We start from the raw sequence: 17,663 nt of genomic DNA on the forward strand, positions 1-17,663 counted from the left end.
ATAGCGCAAAATGTTCCCTATCGATATTGCGGAATACTTTTTCAAGATCAATAAAACCTAAAATAATCTCCCTGTTGAACTTTCTTTCTGTTTACGTCCTTTACCTTAAAAACGGTGTTCATTGTTCATCTGCCTTTTCTACATCCATTTTGTTGCTGAATTAATAAGTTCCCTGATACCATATTCCATTTACTGCACTGCGGTGTTTAATCTTGTAAATAATGTCCTAATGTTTGAGCAGCGACCGTACAGCTATATATTTCTTGTGCAGAAAAAACGCTGCCCATTGAGTCCTGACTGTAAAGGCTCTATGTGGCAGCCATTATGGCCAGTGCTATCTGCGTGGGTTCAGCAACCAGGTCACGGACGACTCAAACGTACAGAACTCAAAACCGCCTCGGATCAGAGTATTGCCAACGGAGGCATGAAACTGTCTGGCTCCTCACGTTTTTCTGCGCTTGTTAAACAAAACCACGGAAGAGTCACGTCTAAAAGCAGTTTGCTTTCTTTGATAGAACGCAAATGTTCCGAGAAGCTGACAAGGCAGCGTTGTAACTACACAGAGGAAGACAAGAAGCGTTTTACTTGCACTTGAGCTCATAGCATTACTTCTTTGTAAGAGGTTAGAACGGCGTTATATAACGGAATATCTCTTCACAGAAGGGCGGTCAAAACCATGAGGGCGTACCTATTTCTTATAACTGGTGAGTTCCAGCGCAGTAAAACTCATTATTGTCTCAATGTGGAAAATTGTTACAGGAAGACTGTGTGCTAGTGTCCGTATCGACAAAAGGCGCTTGCAGCGTCACTAGGAACTCCATTTCTGATTTTGGTGTAAAATATAATTAATGTATAAAAGATGTAATGAGAAAGCAAGCTGTTTTCGTTATTTGTATTTTTATTGACAATAAGTATGCTATAACACCTTAGTGTCTGTACTGGACAGCATGTTCTGCGCTTTGCCAGCAGACCTTAGCAGAGTTTTACGCAATAAGTGAATAGATAAATAAGGTTATTTGTTCAACTAATATGCCATAAACATGAAAAGTTACAACTTATTCTGTCTCTTCAAAACTGATGAGGTACACAATCTGGTGGGCGTTAATAATTCCCCTTTTCAGTAATTACACATTTACAGGTAACAGAGTACTATGTAAAGTGATGAACACAATACATCAGTGGAGTAGAACTCCAATAGAAGACAAAATGAGGCTCAGTTTCACCATAAGAAAGATGAACGTAGATACTTTACAGATAAACCTCGCGAGAGTAGGTGTATGGGATTGTATTCCTTTGGACAGCGGAAGAATTCTGGGAACGAGATTTCTTCTAATTAAAATCTCATAAAAGACGCTACTGTGACCAGTTCTAGAGAATTGTTCCAGCCTTTGAAGCCGTATGAAGTAGGCATGACAGCAGACTCAGAACGAGTTCAGGAACGTGCTATTGAACCGTAACAGTTCGGTATAACATGTATGAAAGTCTAGCAGATACTCGAAGAACTGAAATGAATCATTAAAAGAAAGACGATGTTGTTTGCTTGAAAACATATTGGGTAAATTTATAGGATTGATATTTGAGGAAAACCGTTTGATATTTCTGCTCCCTCCAACTCCTCGAGAAACGCGTGCTTGAACATAAATGCATATTTTTGCCAAACCAGCAGGCTGTAGTGTTGTAATTGACGACTGTCACCTATGCAATGTCCTCGGCACGTTGCAAGTGTCAGTGGTGGTCAGAATAGTGTTCTATAAAGCTTGACTGCGTTATGTTGGAACTGAGTGAAATTGTGTTTTTGTTGTTTCCATATTATTATTCAGCCGTTGTACTAAAACTTTCTGTACGGTTTGACGAACAAGCAAGATCGAAATTTCTGCTGTCTATTCGGACATGGCGACGTGAGGATGCTTCAGCTGTCACTGCCGATGAAAATGTTACGTCTAGAATCTCGCACAAAGTGTATAATCTATTCTGTAATGCGCAGTATTTTCGAACAATAGGTGTACTTTTTGAACTCAAAGACCAGTTAATTGGTGCTTTCAATGAGCTCTTGGCGTTGCACCTTTAAAATCTGTGAAAGTCTCGAGAATGGTACTGTCATCTGTGGCTGTACGTCTGGAGGATCTGTGAGCTATGAATCTCAATGTCACTATAAGAAACGTGAACAGAGATACTATATGGATAGAGCTCGCGAGAGTAAATGTGTGGGATTGTCTTCCTTTGGACAATGGAAATATATTGAGATCGCTAAGTGCTGTTCGTGATTTCGGTCATACGATTCTGGAAAAAGTTTTCCAGCAGTTTGAATCACATTGTTTCCGACGTAAACCAATCCCTCAATCGCTCAACTCAGTTGTATTTCTAAGATCATAGTTATAACTTCGCAGAAGCAGCATGCAAGTCTGCAACTATCGCAAATAAATGTAAACGTGGCAGAGTAGTCCTTTTCGACAACGAAAGTCTCGTCTAGTTACAAATAGACGAACAACAACTACTTTCAGAGGTTTGTGATATAATTGACGGCTCAAGAAACACGTTCGGAAGGGTTGCAGAAGATGTGCAGTCAGTTAACTGTCAGGCATAAATACTGAATATTTCCACAGGATTTCTAAAGCATTTCTGACAAACGCAGATATGTTTACATCAATAAGGACGTTTGTGTGGGAAGACTTTTGGTGACCAAAGTTGCAAAAGGTCTTGATAGCGAGGTCCGCTGTTACGACTTACACTGCTCTCCACATGATGGCTTAGGATTGTCGGCAGATAGAGCTTGCTGGTGAAGCAATGTAACAGCAGATTCTTCCAGCTTCACAGAGGTATCTGCCATCACATGTTTATACAATTCCCCTAAAATTGCTGGTTCAGAGTTAACGTTCGACGGCGTCCCAAATTCTCTGTAGCTGTCAGTGCACCTGAAAAGATTATAGTGGTGTTAATAAGCCTTAACATAGGACCTAACAAATTTGAACAAAAGCAAATGGGAGACAATACTCACAAATCTACTTGAGGAGTATAGAGTTAATATAACTAGAGTTACAGGAGCATAAATAGTTCATGGGGAAATTTCATGTGCTGAATATAATGCAAGAAGAATAATTGGATTTATTTAAAGAACATTACAATTGGTCTATGCGTTGACGATGATCGCCAGGCTTAACATTCTTCTGCAATAGAATGCCAACGGAAACACTGGGATGGGAACTGCAGAAAGCATACAGCTATGTATGGAGAATTTAGTTAAAATTTTTCTCGTAATATGAGTAATTTTGTAACAATTTTGCTGTAATATAACGTGGTTTGTTAGAATTTCACTGCATTAAGAGGTATTTTTATAGAATTTTGCTGTAATGAGTAATTTTTTTCAATTTTGATGTAAGAGGGACGTTTTGTAACAATTTTACTGTAATGTAGAACATTTTGTTACAATTTCATCGGTAACAGGAGCGCTCTGTTCCAATTTTGCTGTAATGCATGCATTTTGATACAATTCTGCCGTAACTTGGCGTCATTTGTTACAATTTTGTCGTAACATGGTGATGTATAATGTAATTTGTGAAGTTAAAGATGTGTGGGAATGTGACGAACTTACAGAACAAACATGTAAATGAAACCTGGTTGGATTGTAGCAGGATCTAATTCTAGAACCCGTTCGGTTCGAATCAGCAGCAGGACTCATATCTAGTTAGATATGCAACGTTCTGTTAATGTAGATATGAAAATGTAAACTGGTTGGAAGGCTGTTATACGTCTTCATTCAACATTTTGAGTATTCACAATGACAGCCTACCTGTCGAAACTCACGCTGCGTTCAGAAGCTGAATATCTCTGAGTCACAAATTTACGTGTCTATTCCAACTGTCAGGGACGTGACAACATGGAAATGCACTACTTCGGGAATATGATGATGTCTCTGTAACAGTTGTGCACTACTTTGGGAATGTGATGGTGTCTCTGTAACTGTCGTGTCTCTGTAACAGCTACTTAACATACCATAGATAAAGTTAATACCCTTTCATAGATACACTACAATGTCACTGACTCTGAAGAGCAGTTGAATGCTGATACTTGAAAGCATGGCAACGATCGTTTCCCAACTATACAAATGTGTACTATTAGTGATCGGTACACTATTTCATCAAAGTGTTACGCAATGTCCACTGCATGACAGCAAAAGTCAGTCACCGACAATTACTTTTGCAAGTTACACCACTGGTGGTACCATGTGTGTCTTGTAATGTTATAGACCAAATCTTCAAGTATATTGATAACACGTGGTATATATGTAAACAAGAAATGAAATGTGTATGAGATAGATTTTTGGTACTACAGGAATGCGATAGGAAGATGGTTGATAACTGTCAACTCTTGGATGAAACTGCGAAAAGCTGTACTAGAAAATCTAACTCTTCGACCGTTTTTTTCATGCCCGTACATATTTCAGGACAGTTTTGGGAATTATTTATCAAAATTCTTAAAGATTTGTCCGGAAACATTAAACACACATGGCACTACTAATGCTCTAAGTCACAAACTATATTATTCTTAGAATGAGATTTCCACTCTGCAGCGGAGTGTGCGCTGATATGAAACTTAATGGCAGATTAAAACTGTGTGCCGGACCGAGAGCCGAACTCGGGACCTTTGCCTTTCGCAGGAAAGTGCTCTACCTCTGCGCTACCCAAGCACGACTCACACCACCTCCTCACAGCTTTACTTCTGCCAGTTATATTATTCGTGTTGATAACTGACTTTTGTGGTGTCATCTGAAGAGCGAGGTGCCAAGACAAGGGTGGTTCCTCGTGACAAAACCAGAAGTAAACATAGTCACTGTCAGATGCAGAGCTGACGTTGACATGCCCAGAAGTGTTTCCATACGCCACCACACCAGCTTGCTTTCTTATGTGTGAGTGATGTACTGTTTAGTTCAGTCAGCAGGCTTTGCCGAAGATGACAACATCGTCTTTCTACTCACTCATCAGTGGGATAGTTCTATCAGACAGAACTCTGCGTAAAACTTTACAGTCAGTTGTACTCTGTGAGAAGAGACTAGCATCTTGTTTGTATCAAATTATACATTAATGTTCAGTGGCAGTAATAAACATTGGATTGTAACAAAGTTAAGTGTTTTGTCTTGTTATGTTATAACAAAGTGATGTAATATTTTATGTGTTGTACTATGAACTTAGCCTCCTCCAGGAGTAAAGCTAAAAACCTACCAATGTGCCGATGAGTGTTATTTCATCCAGCTCAAGAAGTGTCGAGGACTCTCGTCGTTTATATAGACTATTATCGCCTGATCACGAAGTTGGTGGTGTGTATACAGTGTATGGATGCATAGACCGTCCTGTTTATTTTGGATTTTTCCGTGTCTCATACCAAGTATTTAACCATATCTGAGCCACCAAAGGAAATGTCTCTAAATGAAGCTCGTCAGTTTCAGACGCAGCTGACTGAACGGCTGCTGCTCGGTCTCCAACAGATGACTAAGGTACTATCGCAGCAAGCAATACCGCCCGTTGCTGCACCCGAGTTTCGCCCGTTTTATAGTAACGAAGAGGATCTGGTCAGAATATTGAACGGAAATGTACGCCCACTTCGCCGCATACAATGTTACAGGTATGCTTTTTTCCTTCCAACGGTTGGAACCGAAGTGTTCCAATTTTCGTCCAGTAACTGCCATTTATGATGAACTTGTCTGCTGCTTGATGAACGTTTTGAAACTCAGGTTCACGTTGCTGCAGCAAAGATTTAAATATTTTTAGCTCAAGAACTAGCCTACATAAATCTTAAAACAGTGGATTGCCGAACTTAGAGTGCTAACAAGACATTGGAGATTTATTGTTCTTGTGGACTCACTAAAGTGACGTCACGCTACGTGATGTCATCACTCAGAATGTGTCAGTTGCACGCATTCGTATTGCTATTCTAAAATTGGCATATCATGATCTGAAAACAGTTCCGTTTATTGTGGAATCTCGAACTACTGTAGACTCAACTGAAGCAGAATTTGAAGCTTCATGTATTTCTGTTGTTAAAAGTGCAGACGACACAGTACAAAGTTCATGCTAATGTTAAAGTGATTAAAACATGGCTCAGACTAAAGTTAAATGTACAGCTAAAAACTTTCAGTCTCCTGGTTCACAAGGTGTAGGTACTACAGAACACAGTGAGAAAGTCTTGTTCTCAGTGCTTTCAGGATCACGACAGGAAAGCTTGTCTCTGTCATGATGCAAAATGTTTCCAGTGTGGTAGGCAAGGTCATTTGCAAACAGCGTGTTAACAAGGCATTAACGGCTTTGACCACAGCCAGCATTGAGAGGGCTCACGGCTTTGGTGAAGCTATCAACAAGGGTACGTCGTGTCAGCAGTGCTTTTAGAGGCAGCGTAAGTGAAAGCTCACATTTATGTATCTCAGAAATATTCTGCTGTAATACACACTTAGCAGAAAAAACTTTTTGTCTAATTAAGAGGGCCTCCAAAGAGAAATTTCAGTTCGACACAGGCGTCTCTGTTTCCCTTAGCAATAAAGACACATATCAAAGACTAGCCGCAGAGGGCTACTTACGTTTTGTCTTCTTATAACGGACGGGAAAATCGAATACTTGGCGTGTGAAGTTTGTCTCAAACTTTTATAGCAGTCACAAAATGTGTTTCGTTTCATGTACTCATATTTGGTTTAGACTTGTTTGATTTTTTCAGCTTGTGCATATAAGATAGTCTGTTACAAATCAGTGTCTCAGTGCCTCATGTCAATGTTTAGGACTTGTATAATAAGTATAGTGAACTGCTGAAGCATATTTAAGAAGGGATAAAGTTTTGGAAATGCTCGTTACTGTTAAAGGCAATGTGCAGCTGCTATTCTATGCAACGCTTACAATCTATGCACTGTGTGAGCAAGTTGCTCAAGAACTGCAGTGATGGAGAGAATGGCATGATACAACCATTTCTGTAAGTCAGTGGGCGCCACCTTTAGTCATTCTCAAAAATCCACCAGAAGATTAACGTCTGTGTGCTGAGTTTAAAGCTACAGCAAATCCACAAACTGTTGTGGATTCGTTTCCTCTCCCACGACCAGAGGAATTAATAGACAGATTGAGAGGAGCTAGTTCTTTTCCAACATCCATTTACATGATGCATACTTACAGTTGCTGCTGGACGGTCAGTACAAGCAATATTTTGTTACCAACACTCACCTGGTCTGATCCCGTTTCAAAGACAGCATTTAGGAAGTGCTTCAGCTCCTGCCATTTTTCAACGATTCCTGGAACAATTAAGAGCAAAATTCCTTTCTTTTGCAAACTATCTGGATAACATTGTTGACACGGATCGAATGTCTGCTGAACGTTTCGTATATCTGAACTGCTTGTTTCAAGTTCTTTCTGTGGCTGGCATAAATTTCCACAAGCGAAAGTGCTGCTATTTCCATGAAGAACTTGAATATTTAGGACATGTTATAAACGCACAGGGTACTCATCCTGCTAACTTGCACTTGTCTGTGATAAAAGATCTTCCAGCGGACAGTAACATTAAGGAGCAGGCATTTCATATTAAACACGTTGCAAATGCTGCACAAATTGCTGCTCCACTGAAATGGCTTAACCAGAAATGTATTCGCCTTGTGTGGTCCAGACACGCATTTCAGCAGTTGAAGAGTGCATTGTTAAGTCATCATTTTTCGAATCGTTTTGATCCAGATAAGCCAGTTGTGTTAGCTGTGGATACGTTTTCTTATGGTATTGGAGATGTGCTCTTCAACAGAATTGGTCCTGCCGATAAGCTTGTTGTTTTTGACATGGAAACTCTTAACAAAGTGACGTGTAATTCCAGTCAGCTTGAAACAGAAGTGTTGGCTGTTATCTACGGTGTTACCAAGTTCCAGCAATATTCGTACGGTCAAAAGTTCTGTTTGATTACAGATCATTGACTACGTTGGGTTCTGACATTGTCTAACTGTCAATACAAATTGTTGTTCAGGTCCACTGCCCAACACTCAAATGCTGACTTGTTATTTCAGATACCGGTCACTACCGACACAGCATTTGAGTCATCTGAGGAAATATTTTATCAAATTTGAAAGTCTACAAAAATTTTCTCGCAATTTCCAGTGTATTATCGTAGCAATTCCCTCTGACCCAGTTATGCAGGTTGTTTTGCAATGTGTGGTTTGAAAGAAATTCCCACGCAGTGGCGTGTAGCTATTTGTCGCATCATCACATGCTACATGCATGGGCATGGGCTGGCGTTCTGCTGTTGCATTCAGAGAACGACTATCTATATCTTATGATTCCTCCAGCAGGAAGTTTTGTCTTTGTTGCGTCAAGGTCACTGGAGCGTAGTTTGCACAAAACGACTCACCCAGTGTGTTTGTACTTGGTGGGGAATCGATGCTCAGATCGAGAAAATGACCTCTCGTGGCAATTTTGTGTGGTACATCAATCAGCTCTGCTGCAACTCTTTTCAGTGGCTACATCCGTCTGGGCCATAGCAACATGCCCATACTGATTTCACAGTTGCATTCTGAAACATGCAATGGCTGTTGGTGGTAGACGCATATGGTAAATTTCCTTTTGATGTCCCCAAGACATCCACCACTACTGCAAGTATTGTGCTGACTTTGTCTTCTATATTTTGTTTTGAAGGTCTTCCTAAGGTCCTAGTCTCAGATGACGGACCCGATTTTCACAGATTTTGTTCCAACAATGTCATTCATCAGTCACTACTGCACCTTTTCACCCTCAGTCTAATGGTCACCTTTTCACCCTCCGTCTAATGGTGAAGCTGGACAGTTTATTTGAAAACTCAAAAGTCACATAGAGGAACTCAATTTCTGCCACACGTGCAGCAAGCCTTAAAGATTTTTCTTTCATCCTACTTATTCTTGCCATATGAGGGGAAGTTGCTGGCAGAATTATTACACAGTCATCTCCACCGTACCCTGTTTCATCTTCTGCAGCCACAATGGAAACAATACCTTCTGACAGGTCAGATAAAGTTTCAGCTTCAGGATGAATCTTTCTTAAACGGTTTTTGGGAGTGTCGGCCTTGGGGGCACGGTATCGTAATAAAAGCTATGAGATATTCGTCTTAAATTGTACAAGGCTCTGGCATCACAAGAACAGTTGCATTTCTCTAATGAGTATGTCAGTGATGCTGCTGAAGAATTTTTGCCCGCAGGCCCAGCTTGCTGTTGGGATTCACAACAATCATCATTTCCGTCTCTCTGTCAGCCATGGCTGGTACCATTAGGGTGGTGCCCATGGCTGTCAAAGTTGCACCAGTGCCACAGCGGTCATCTCCATCTGTCTGCCAGTTATGATGGCACCATCGAGCGTGCTGCCCAGGGAGATTAATGGCCCACTGCTGCCACTGCCACTGTTACTGACGTTTCTGGAGTCGGCATCCGTCCTGCAGCCTGGATGTCTGTGGGGGCCCCAGCCACAGGACAGACCACAGCATCTGTGTCACTGGATACAGACGTGTACCATGTGATTGGTTTTCAGTCAGCGCTCTTTGTAACTCGCAAGCTGGATACCAGAGCGCAGGCAGGGAGATGCCATTGGCTGTACGTCCACTCCCTGTCTACTCATCTACGTCCTCATTCGGTCCTGCCAGCCATCGTCATGTGATTCAGCACTACATAATGATGGTGCAGAAGTTTGGTTGTGAAGAATGTGATGCTGTCCAAAGAGCGAGGTGACAAGGCTAGTTTGGTACCTTGAGACAAAACTATAAGTAAGCATAATTGCAGTGACGAATATGAGGAGTTGGGGTAGAAATGTACAAAAAAGTTTCTATACGCCACTCGATTAGTTTGTTTCCTTAACATCTGAGCACAGTACAGCTCAGCCCAGCCAGCAGTTTTCACTGAAGGTGACAGCATCATCTCTCTACCAATCCAGCAGTGTGATAGCTCTGTTACACAGAACTCTGTATAAAGCTTTGTAGTAAACTGTACTCTGTGAAAGAGATTAGTATCTTGTTATGTATCAAGTGATACATTAATGTTCAGTGACAGTAATAATTACTTAAGACATTCCTATAGACATAGATTGTAACAAAGTTAAGTATTTCGTCTTGTTCATGTTATAATAAAGTGCACCAATATTTTATGTGTTGTACTATAGTCATCCTCCAAGCGTACAGCGAAGAACCTATGTACCACTGTGCTGACGAGTGTTGTTTCATCTGATGCAACACCTTTTGCTTCATGCAGTAGAAACTACATAACACTTTGATGAAATAGTGTGCTGAACACTAGTAACACACATTTATATAGGAAAGAAATGAGGGTTGCCCTGCTCTCAACTATCCTAATTCGAGTACTTTTCAGAGTCACTCAAACTGGCAGTGTCTCCATGATATGGCGTTAACTTTATCTTGTAGTACAAAATATCTGTCACCTTCTGGTGGTACTTTTAACTTAATTAATAACGCGCTGGCGACTATATGGCAGTTGGCCCCCTACACCGCCATGTTACAGCAAAAATAATAACATAGTACCCCACGTTAAAATGAAATTGTAACAAAATACCCCACTCCACAAAAAAAATTTAGAATATACCAATATTGTTGTTGTGGTCTTCAGTCCTGAGACTGATTTGATGCAGCTCTCCATGCTACTTTATCCTGTGCAAGCTTCCTCATCTCCCAGTACTTATTGCAACCTACATCCTTCTGAATCTGCTTAGTGTATTCATCTCTTGATCTCCCTCTACGATTTTTACCGTCCATGCTGCCCTCCAACGCTACATTTGTGATCCCTTGATGCCTCAGAACATGTCCTACCAACCGGTCCCTTCTTTTTGTCAAGTTGTGCCACAAACTCCTCTTCTCCCCAATTCTATTCAATGCTTCACCATTAGTTATGTGATATACCCATCTAATCTTCAGCATTCTTCTGCAGCACCACATTTCGAAAGCTTCTATTCTCTTCTTGTCCAAACTATTTATCGTCCATGTTTTTTCACTTCCATACATGGCTACACTCCATACAAATACTTTCAGAAACGACTTCTTGACACTTAAATCTATACTCGATGTTAACAAATTTCTCTTCTTCAGAAACGCTTTCCTTGCCATTGCGTCTACATTTTATATCTTCTCTACTTCGACCATCATCAGTTATTTTGCTCCCCAAATAGCAAAACTCCTTTACTACTTTAAGTGTCTCATTTCCTAATCTAATTCCCTCAGCATCACCCGACTTAATTCGACTACATTCCATTATCCTCGTTTTGCTTTTGTTGATGTAAATCTTATATCCTCCTTTCTAGACACTGTCCATTCTGTTCAACTGCTCTTCCATGTCCTTTGCTCTCTCTGGCAGAATTAAAATGTCATCGGTGAACCTCAAAGTTTTTATTTCTTCTCCATGGATTTTAATACCTATTTCGAATTTTTCTTTTGTTTCCTTTACTGCTTGCTCAATATACAGATTGAATAAGATCGGGGATAGGCTACAACCCTGTCTCACTCCCTTCCCAAACACTGCTTCCCTTTCGACTCTTATAACTGCCATCTGGTTTCTGAACAAATTGTAAATAGCCTTTTGCTCCCTGTATTATACCCCTGCCACCTTTAGAATGTGAAAGAGAGTATTCCAGTCAACATTGTCAAAGCTTTCTCTAAGTCTACAAATGCTAGAAATGTAGGCTTGCCTTTCCTGAATGTTTCTTGTAAGATAAGTATATATACCAATAAGAATATATACCAATATAATATACCAATATGTTACAGAAAAATTTTAACAAACTGCGCCATACTACAGCGAGATTGTGACAAATTGCCCATCTGTTACAGCAAAATTATAAACAAATTGAATCTAATAGAAGGAAAAACCATTAGGATGGGTGACCATCTTGGATTTATACTTAGTGCGAGTGGCCATCTTGCATTCTAAAATCAACACAAATGATCTAGTTTTCACTATGATGTGAAAGGAAACTTAATAGGAGACGGGAAATCAAACAACCATGCAGACTGCATCAATCGTGGAACGTTAATGAGCTATAAATATCTCCTTCAACCATTACAGAGACGTCATCACGGCCCCGAAAGGGTGCATTTCCATGTTTTTGTGTTCCTGATGATTGAAATACTTGTAATTGGACGTGACAAGGAGTTAGTCAACCTTTGAACATGGTAAGCATTTCCACCGGTTGGCTATGGATGTGAATACTGAAACTGTGTAATAAAGATATATTTTTATGGCGGTAAGGAATGGAGTAAGGCTCACAGAGTAATAAATTATAGCAACAAGGAAAAGGGTAGCCTGTATTTGGTAATAAAGTTTGGTGAAAAGGTAAATAAATTGGGCAATATATTGTAGTGATAAGGAAAAGGGTAGTACTAATAGGGTGATAAATTGTTACAATAAGGATAATAAATCTGATCCTAAATAAACACTGGATAACAGCTCAAGTGGCCTAGGGGGAGGGCGATTGGGATGAGGGAGGGCGATTGGGATGATGTTTAAAGTGATAAGTAGGCGAGAGGTGGTCTAAATCAAGGGAGGGGAGGAGAAGGGGAAGTCATAGATCACTGGATCAGAACTGTAGCCCTTTGTTTACATGACACTCTCTTCCCCTTTTTTCATGATAATACAGAACCAGCTGCCCTTTTTTGAACTCTTTCAATTTCCTCTGTAAATCCCCTCTCATAAGATTCCCGTACTGCACGCCTATACGCCAGAACAGGACGCACAAGTGTAGTATAGATAGTTCCTGTAGCAGATTTATTGCATTTTATTGCATTTCTACCAAAAAAATTGTCTTTGGTGCGTCTACCTCATAACATTTTCTATGTGATGTTTTCAGTTAAGTTTCGTCCAAATGTAATCCCAGATATTTAACTGGCATTCTTTAAATAATTGTGATGTATCTTCTTAACTGAAATTTAACAGATTCTTTTTTTTTTTAGTACTAGTGTTTAGGACCTCACGCTGTTTACTGTTCTGATCAGCTGCCACTTCTCACACCATGCAGATATCTTGTCTAATTTATTACAGAATATAATTTAAATGATTACAGCCTAAGGAATGCAGCACCATTGTAATTAATGGACCGTAATATTGTAACAAAACATCTAACATAGCCATATAAATCCTTAAAAGATCTAGGTTGGTAAAGATATGTATTCTGGACAGATTATGTGGTGTCTTTCAAATGGGATGGTAGCATACATCAAGTTTTCTGCAATCATATGTGAGACTCACTTCGCAGAAATTCATAGATTATGGCAGGACCCTCTGGAGAGCATGACCAGGAGCTGTTTTTACGTGCCTTAGCGCAACACATCATGAACACTCGGCAGCAGAATTAAAACTAGGTAATCGCTCCCTAAGTCTTGGATGGAAGATGGCAAGAAAATGCTACAGCCTGAACATATAGTGTATTAGACATGGTGCTCATGTTGTGTGCTTCAAAGGACAGTGTAAAAATTTCCTCTTCCCTCGCTGAGACATAGCTGGGATTTATGATCAACTGGTGATGAAAGTCTTGCAGGACCATCCAATAATCAGTTATCACTCTAATGCAATGATGTCGAAGTGCACCTTGTGTGGGAATATTTTGACTAAATGTCATAAATAGTACAGAGGGTGTATGGCTTCTTCAGCCACATACCGTAATTAAAAACCTGAAGCCGATAACTATAAGACGTAACTGTCTTCAAAAAAATGGCTCTGAGCACGATGGGATTTAACATCTGTGGTCATCAGTTCCCTAGAACTTAGAACTACTTAAACCTAACTAACCTAAGGACAATACACACATCCATGCCCGAGGCAGGATTCTAACCTGCGACCGTAGCGGTCACGCGGTTCCAGACTGAAGCCTCTAGAACCGCACGGCCACACCGGCCGGCCGTAACTGTCTTCTGTGAGTAAATTGAAATGTCTGTTATCGATCTGTATTGCTGATTTCCAACTTGCGTCGCTCATACAACGGGAAAAGCTAGACAACTTGTACACTGTAAAACTTTTTCTTTTTGTTTCTTGTAGCCGCGACTGCGACGTTGGTGCTGGCAGACAGTGGGGAACATCACAATGCACATCCGGAACATCATCGACACCATCACCACCGCCACCACCACTTCCACAGTGATGACACGGTACCTGTGGACCATAGGCAGCGAGTTGATAAGGTTCCTCGGATCATCCACATAATACCTGCTGAACACTCGTCGTACGAAGACACTTTACCACCCTACCACAAGTCCCCCAGTTATGCCGTTCCAAACGTGAAGGACGAAACACCTTCCGATACATCCAACGACTGTGCTCACGAGCTCAAGCAACCGTGCCCTGAAGTATGTAGTCTGCTGTTTGAACCAGTGCTCGCTGAGTGTGACGATGGGGAGGAGGTCAAATTCCCAAACTGCTGTGCGCTGCACATGGCAAACTGCAAGAAACACAAAAGTAAGTAGGCCCTATTGCCTATGTTGACAGTCCATCAATAATAAGCTGCGATATCAAGGAAATAATATTTCATTTTATATTGCAGATTGCACTTTATCAGACAAAAAAGTAATCTAGCCGGTACTCAATCAATACTGAGACCAGTCACTTCAAGACAATGAAACTGAAGAAGCTGCAGCTCAGCCATCCAACACACTTCGACAAATTTGTAATATTATTTTGTTTAGTGATGAGAATGGAAATATAAGAGTATTCGTTCTTTTGACGGGATGTGTATTTCGTATTCGCTATAAAACATAGTGAAGTGTCAATGACTTTTACACCTATTGACGATAGTTTGAAATTCTCTTTATGTAGGTCGTTTTAATATTTGGTACCACCAAGCAACAAAAAATGATAGGCCTACAGCCATTGCAGTAACAGCTCTGGTACAGACTGTTAAGACACGCTATGTCGACGCATTTGATTGCTGTCTATTGGTGGTCGGGTAATGGCATAGGAAATCATTCTCCGTTTCACTGCTGGACAACCAAAACTGACAAGCAATGGTAACATCCAGAATTATTTTGTCAGGGCTACAGTATATAGCACTTGATGTGAACGTCTGCCTACGGCACGTTGGACGACACTGAGATAAGCACAGGTGCCCGAACACTGGCTTGTTTTTTTACTTTACGTTTTGATCTTCTAAGGCCCACGCGAGTTCGGATAAGCTTCTTTTATTCTGCTTTTCATCATTGTCCAATATTATTTCGTTCTCATCTTCTGTCTAGTACCCAGCTCCGCGGAAACTGAATGCCCTCCGGAGGTAATGGACCTAGATGATCGATAGAGGGAGTGCTCTCGCCCAACACTGAACTCGCAGCGCAAGCGCGCCACTCGTCTCACTGCATGAGTGCATTGGCTCATAGTGTTCCTTGTGGACGATATAAATACGACTGTCAAGCGACCGTTCAGACACCTCCCTTACATCTTCTCCAATAGGCCGATGGCACCGCCTTCCGTGCCCTCACCCCAACCCTGCAATGCTCCCAGCACCTTCTCCAATCCAGTCTTGAGCGGTTCACCACTTGGTGTAACCAGTGGCTGCTCAAGATCAATCCTTCCAAAACCCAGGCGATCATTGTAGGCGAAAACAACCCTTCCTTACACCTCCTAGATTATTATCTCACTGTCTACGGCCGTCCAATCAACCTCACCCCCATCCTCAAGTACCTTGGCGTCACCCTTGACCGTCGCCTCTCCTGGGCTCCCCATCTCTGGACGATCCAAGCCAAGGCACGCTCCCGACTCCGCCCCCTCAAGCTCCTTTCTGGTCGCACATGGGATCTGGATCCCTCCACAATCCTCCACACCTATAAATCCCTCATCCGCCCCATCCTCTGTTATGCCCATTCCTCCTGTATCTCTGCCCCTCCTACCTTCTACAAGTCCCTTCAAATCCTGGAACATCATGCACTCTGCCTCGCCTATCACATCCACTTCCCATACCCCATGTGGCTCCTCCACGACAATTCCTTTCCCACACCTCCTCCTCTTCCTTGAACAGATATGGATCCTTTACACCTTCCGTAAACTTGATCCCCCTCACCCGCTTGTGTTTCCCATCCTTTTCCACCCCCATCCGCTGCCACGCCTGTACACCTGCATCCCACCCACTCTCCATCTTACTACACTCCATACCCTTGCCCAAGGTGGCTTCCACCAACTGCCCCTCCTGGATGCTGTCCTCGTACCCTCCATCTACCCTTCCTACCAGATTTAATCCTCCCATTCCTCCTCCTGTGTTTTTTCTCCAGGGCACCCTCTTTCCCTTCTCTCCCTCCTCACTTCCTCCCTCCTCTTTCCCTCTTCTCCCCCTTCCCCGGGCTTTCACACCCCTCATACGCTCTCCCCTCTCCCACCCATCTTCTCTCCACGTGGCATCCTTTCCCCCTTTCCCCCCTACCCTCCCATATTTCCCTGTGGCAGCCCCGCTTTTTTACGTGCAACATTGTGTTTATAGTGTGCTGCGGATTGCCATCATTGTGTTAGTGTTTCTCTTCGTCTTAGTGCAACGGTGTTTCTTCGTCAGTGCTGCTACATTCACGTGTTCAACCATCTGTCTACGTTAGTGCACTGAGCTGAACTTCCCTGTGCGACCAGTGCCTTCCGTGAAAGACTTCATTTCTTTTACATTTGTCTGTCTCCTGTTTTTATAGTACATGTACATCTGTTTTTATGTCTTCATGTTTCTTGTATGTTTTATTCTGTGGCCGAAGAACGGCTTGGATAGGACGCTGCCGGCCTGCCTTTTGTAAAGGTTTAAATAACAATAAAGAAAAAAAAACCGGTCAGTTAGTTCTGTAGCCACCTCTAGTATTGTCGGTTACTATCATCGCTGTGCTATGGGCTATTGGATAACAGCCCGGCTTGGCACTTGGTCTTTCACTCTGGCCACGATTCGGATTGTGTCTCTTGGCCTGCTGACATCGTTGTGGCGAAGGTTTCCCATATGCGGTTCATTGCTTACATCATTTGCTTTGGTCTTGTCTTTCTTGTCTATGACCTGTCTTCCATCAGTCAGTCGTGTTTAGCTCGGCTACCGCTTGGTGTCATGTTCTCTTCTGCATGTGGTCCTTACGGTTTGTGGGTTCATGTGGTTTTCACCTAGGTTCTGATGCGTGCACTGTCTGGCTGCTCGTGAAAACAGCATTGGCGCCGATGAAAAAAGGAAGTTGTTCATTAGAATGGACACTACATTGGAGTTGCCTGCTGGAGCAAGAGCAGCAGATAATACAAGAGCAGCAGCTTCAGATAGGCTTGTTATAAAAGTCGCTTCAGCTTCAGAGGGACAAATTCCGAGTGTCCGAGGTCACTTTGTTGCAGGCCTCAGTGCCCCCTACAGTCGACGCTCCGATTCGTTCTCCATTGTTTCCGCCTTTCAGTGAGGCTATGGAGGACTAGGACTTGAAAAATTTCCCTGAATTGCAGGCTTTTTGTGCCAAAATCAACTATTATTCCAAGTTCTTATCCCACGACTTTTAAAGATATGGATGATTCATCCCAGCGATCGTTATTTCTGTTTTGCGCGTCGTCAAAGAAGTTCTTTCTGCTCTGCAAATTGGTGCCTTTGTATGACCCATCGCACCCACCTTTCGTAGAACGTGCGCTCTGTTGACTAATTATTAGTTACGTGGTTGCCTCCAGGCTCGAGATTCACCAATACTACAAAGATTATGAATAATCATACTGCTTCCAGGAACTG

The 17,663-nt window shown here is 41.9% G+C and overlaps 1 protein-coding gene across 1 annotated transcript; it reads left to right on the forward strand.

Annotated features, from left to right (window-relative positions):
- Positions 1–571: 571 nt before the first annotated feature.
- Positions 572–14,608, forward strand: LOC126480689 (dual specificity tyrosine-phosphorylation-regulated kinase 1A-like). Its single transcript, XM_050103926.1, has 3 exons — positions 572–704; positions 14,000–14,416; positions 14,502–14,608. The coding sequence occupies exons 1-3, from the start codon at positions 677–679 to the stop codon at positions 14,531–14,533; spliced, it is 477 nt and encodes a 158-aa protein (XP_049959883.1). The 5' UTR covers positions 572–676; the 3' UTR covers positions 14,534–14,608.
- The last annotated feature ends 3,055 nt before the right edge of the window (positions 14,609–17,663 follow it).

The sequence above is a fragment of the Schistocerca serialis genome, chromosome 5, assembly GCF_023864345.2.
Source record: "Schistocerca serialis cubense isolate TAMUIC-IGC-003099 chromosome 5, iqSchSeri2.2, whole genome shotgun sequence".
NCBI classification, from domain to species: domain Eukaryota; kingdom Metazoa; phylum Arthropoda; class Insecta; order Orthoptera; family Acrididae; genus Schistocerca; species Schistocerca serialis.

Excerpts from the sequence above, each read along its gene's own strand:
- LOC126480689 (XM_050103926.1), top strand. The coding sequence starts at position 677 with ATGAGGGCGTACCTATTTCTTATAACTG. Across the intron at positions 705-13,999 it reads GTACCTATTTCTTATAACTG|CCGCGACTGCGACGTTGGTG; the intron begins GTGAGTTCCAGC and ends TGTTTCTTGTAG. Across the intron at positions 14,417-14,501 it reads AAACTGCAAGAAACACAAAA|ATTGCACTTTATCAGACAAA; the intron begins GTAAGTAGGCCC and ends TTTATATTGCAG.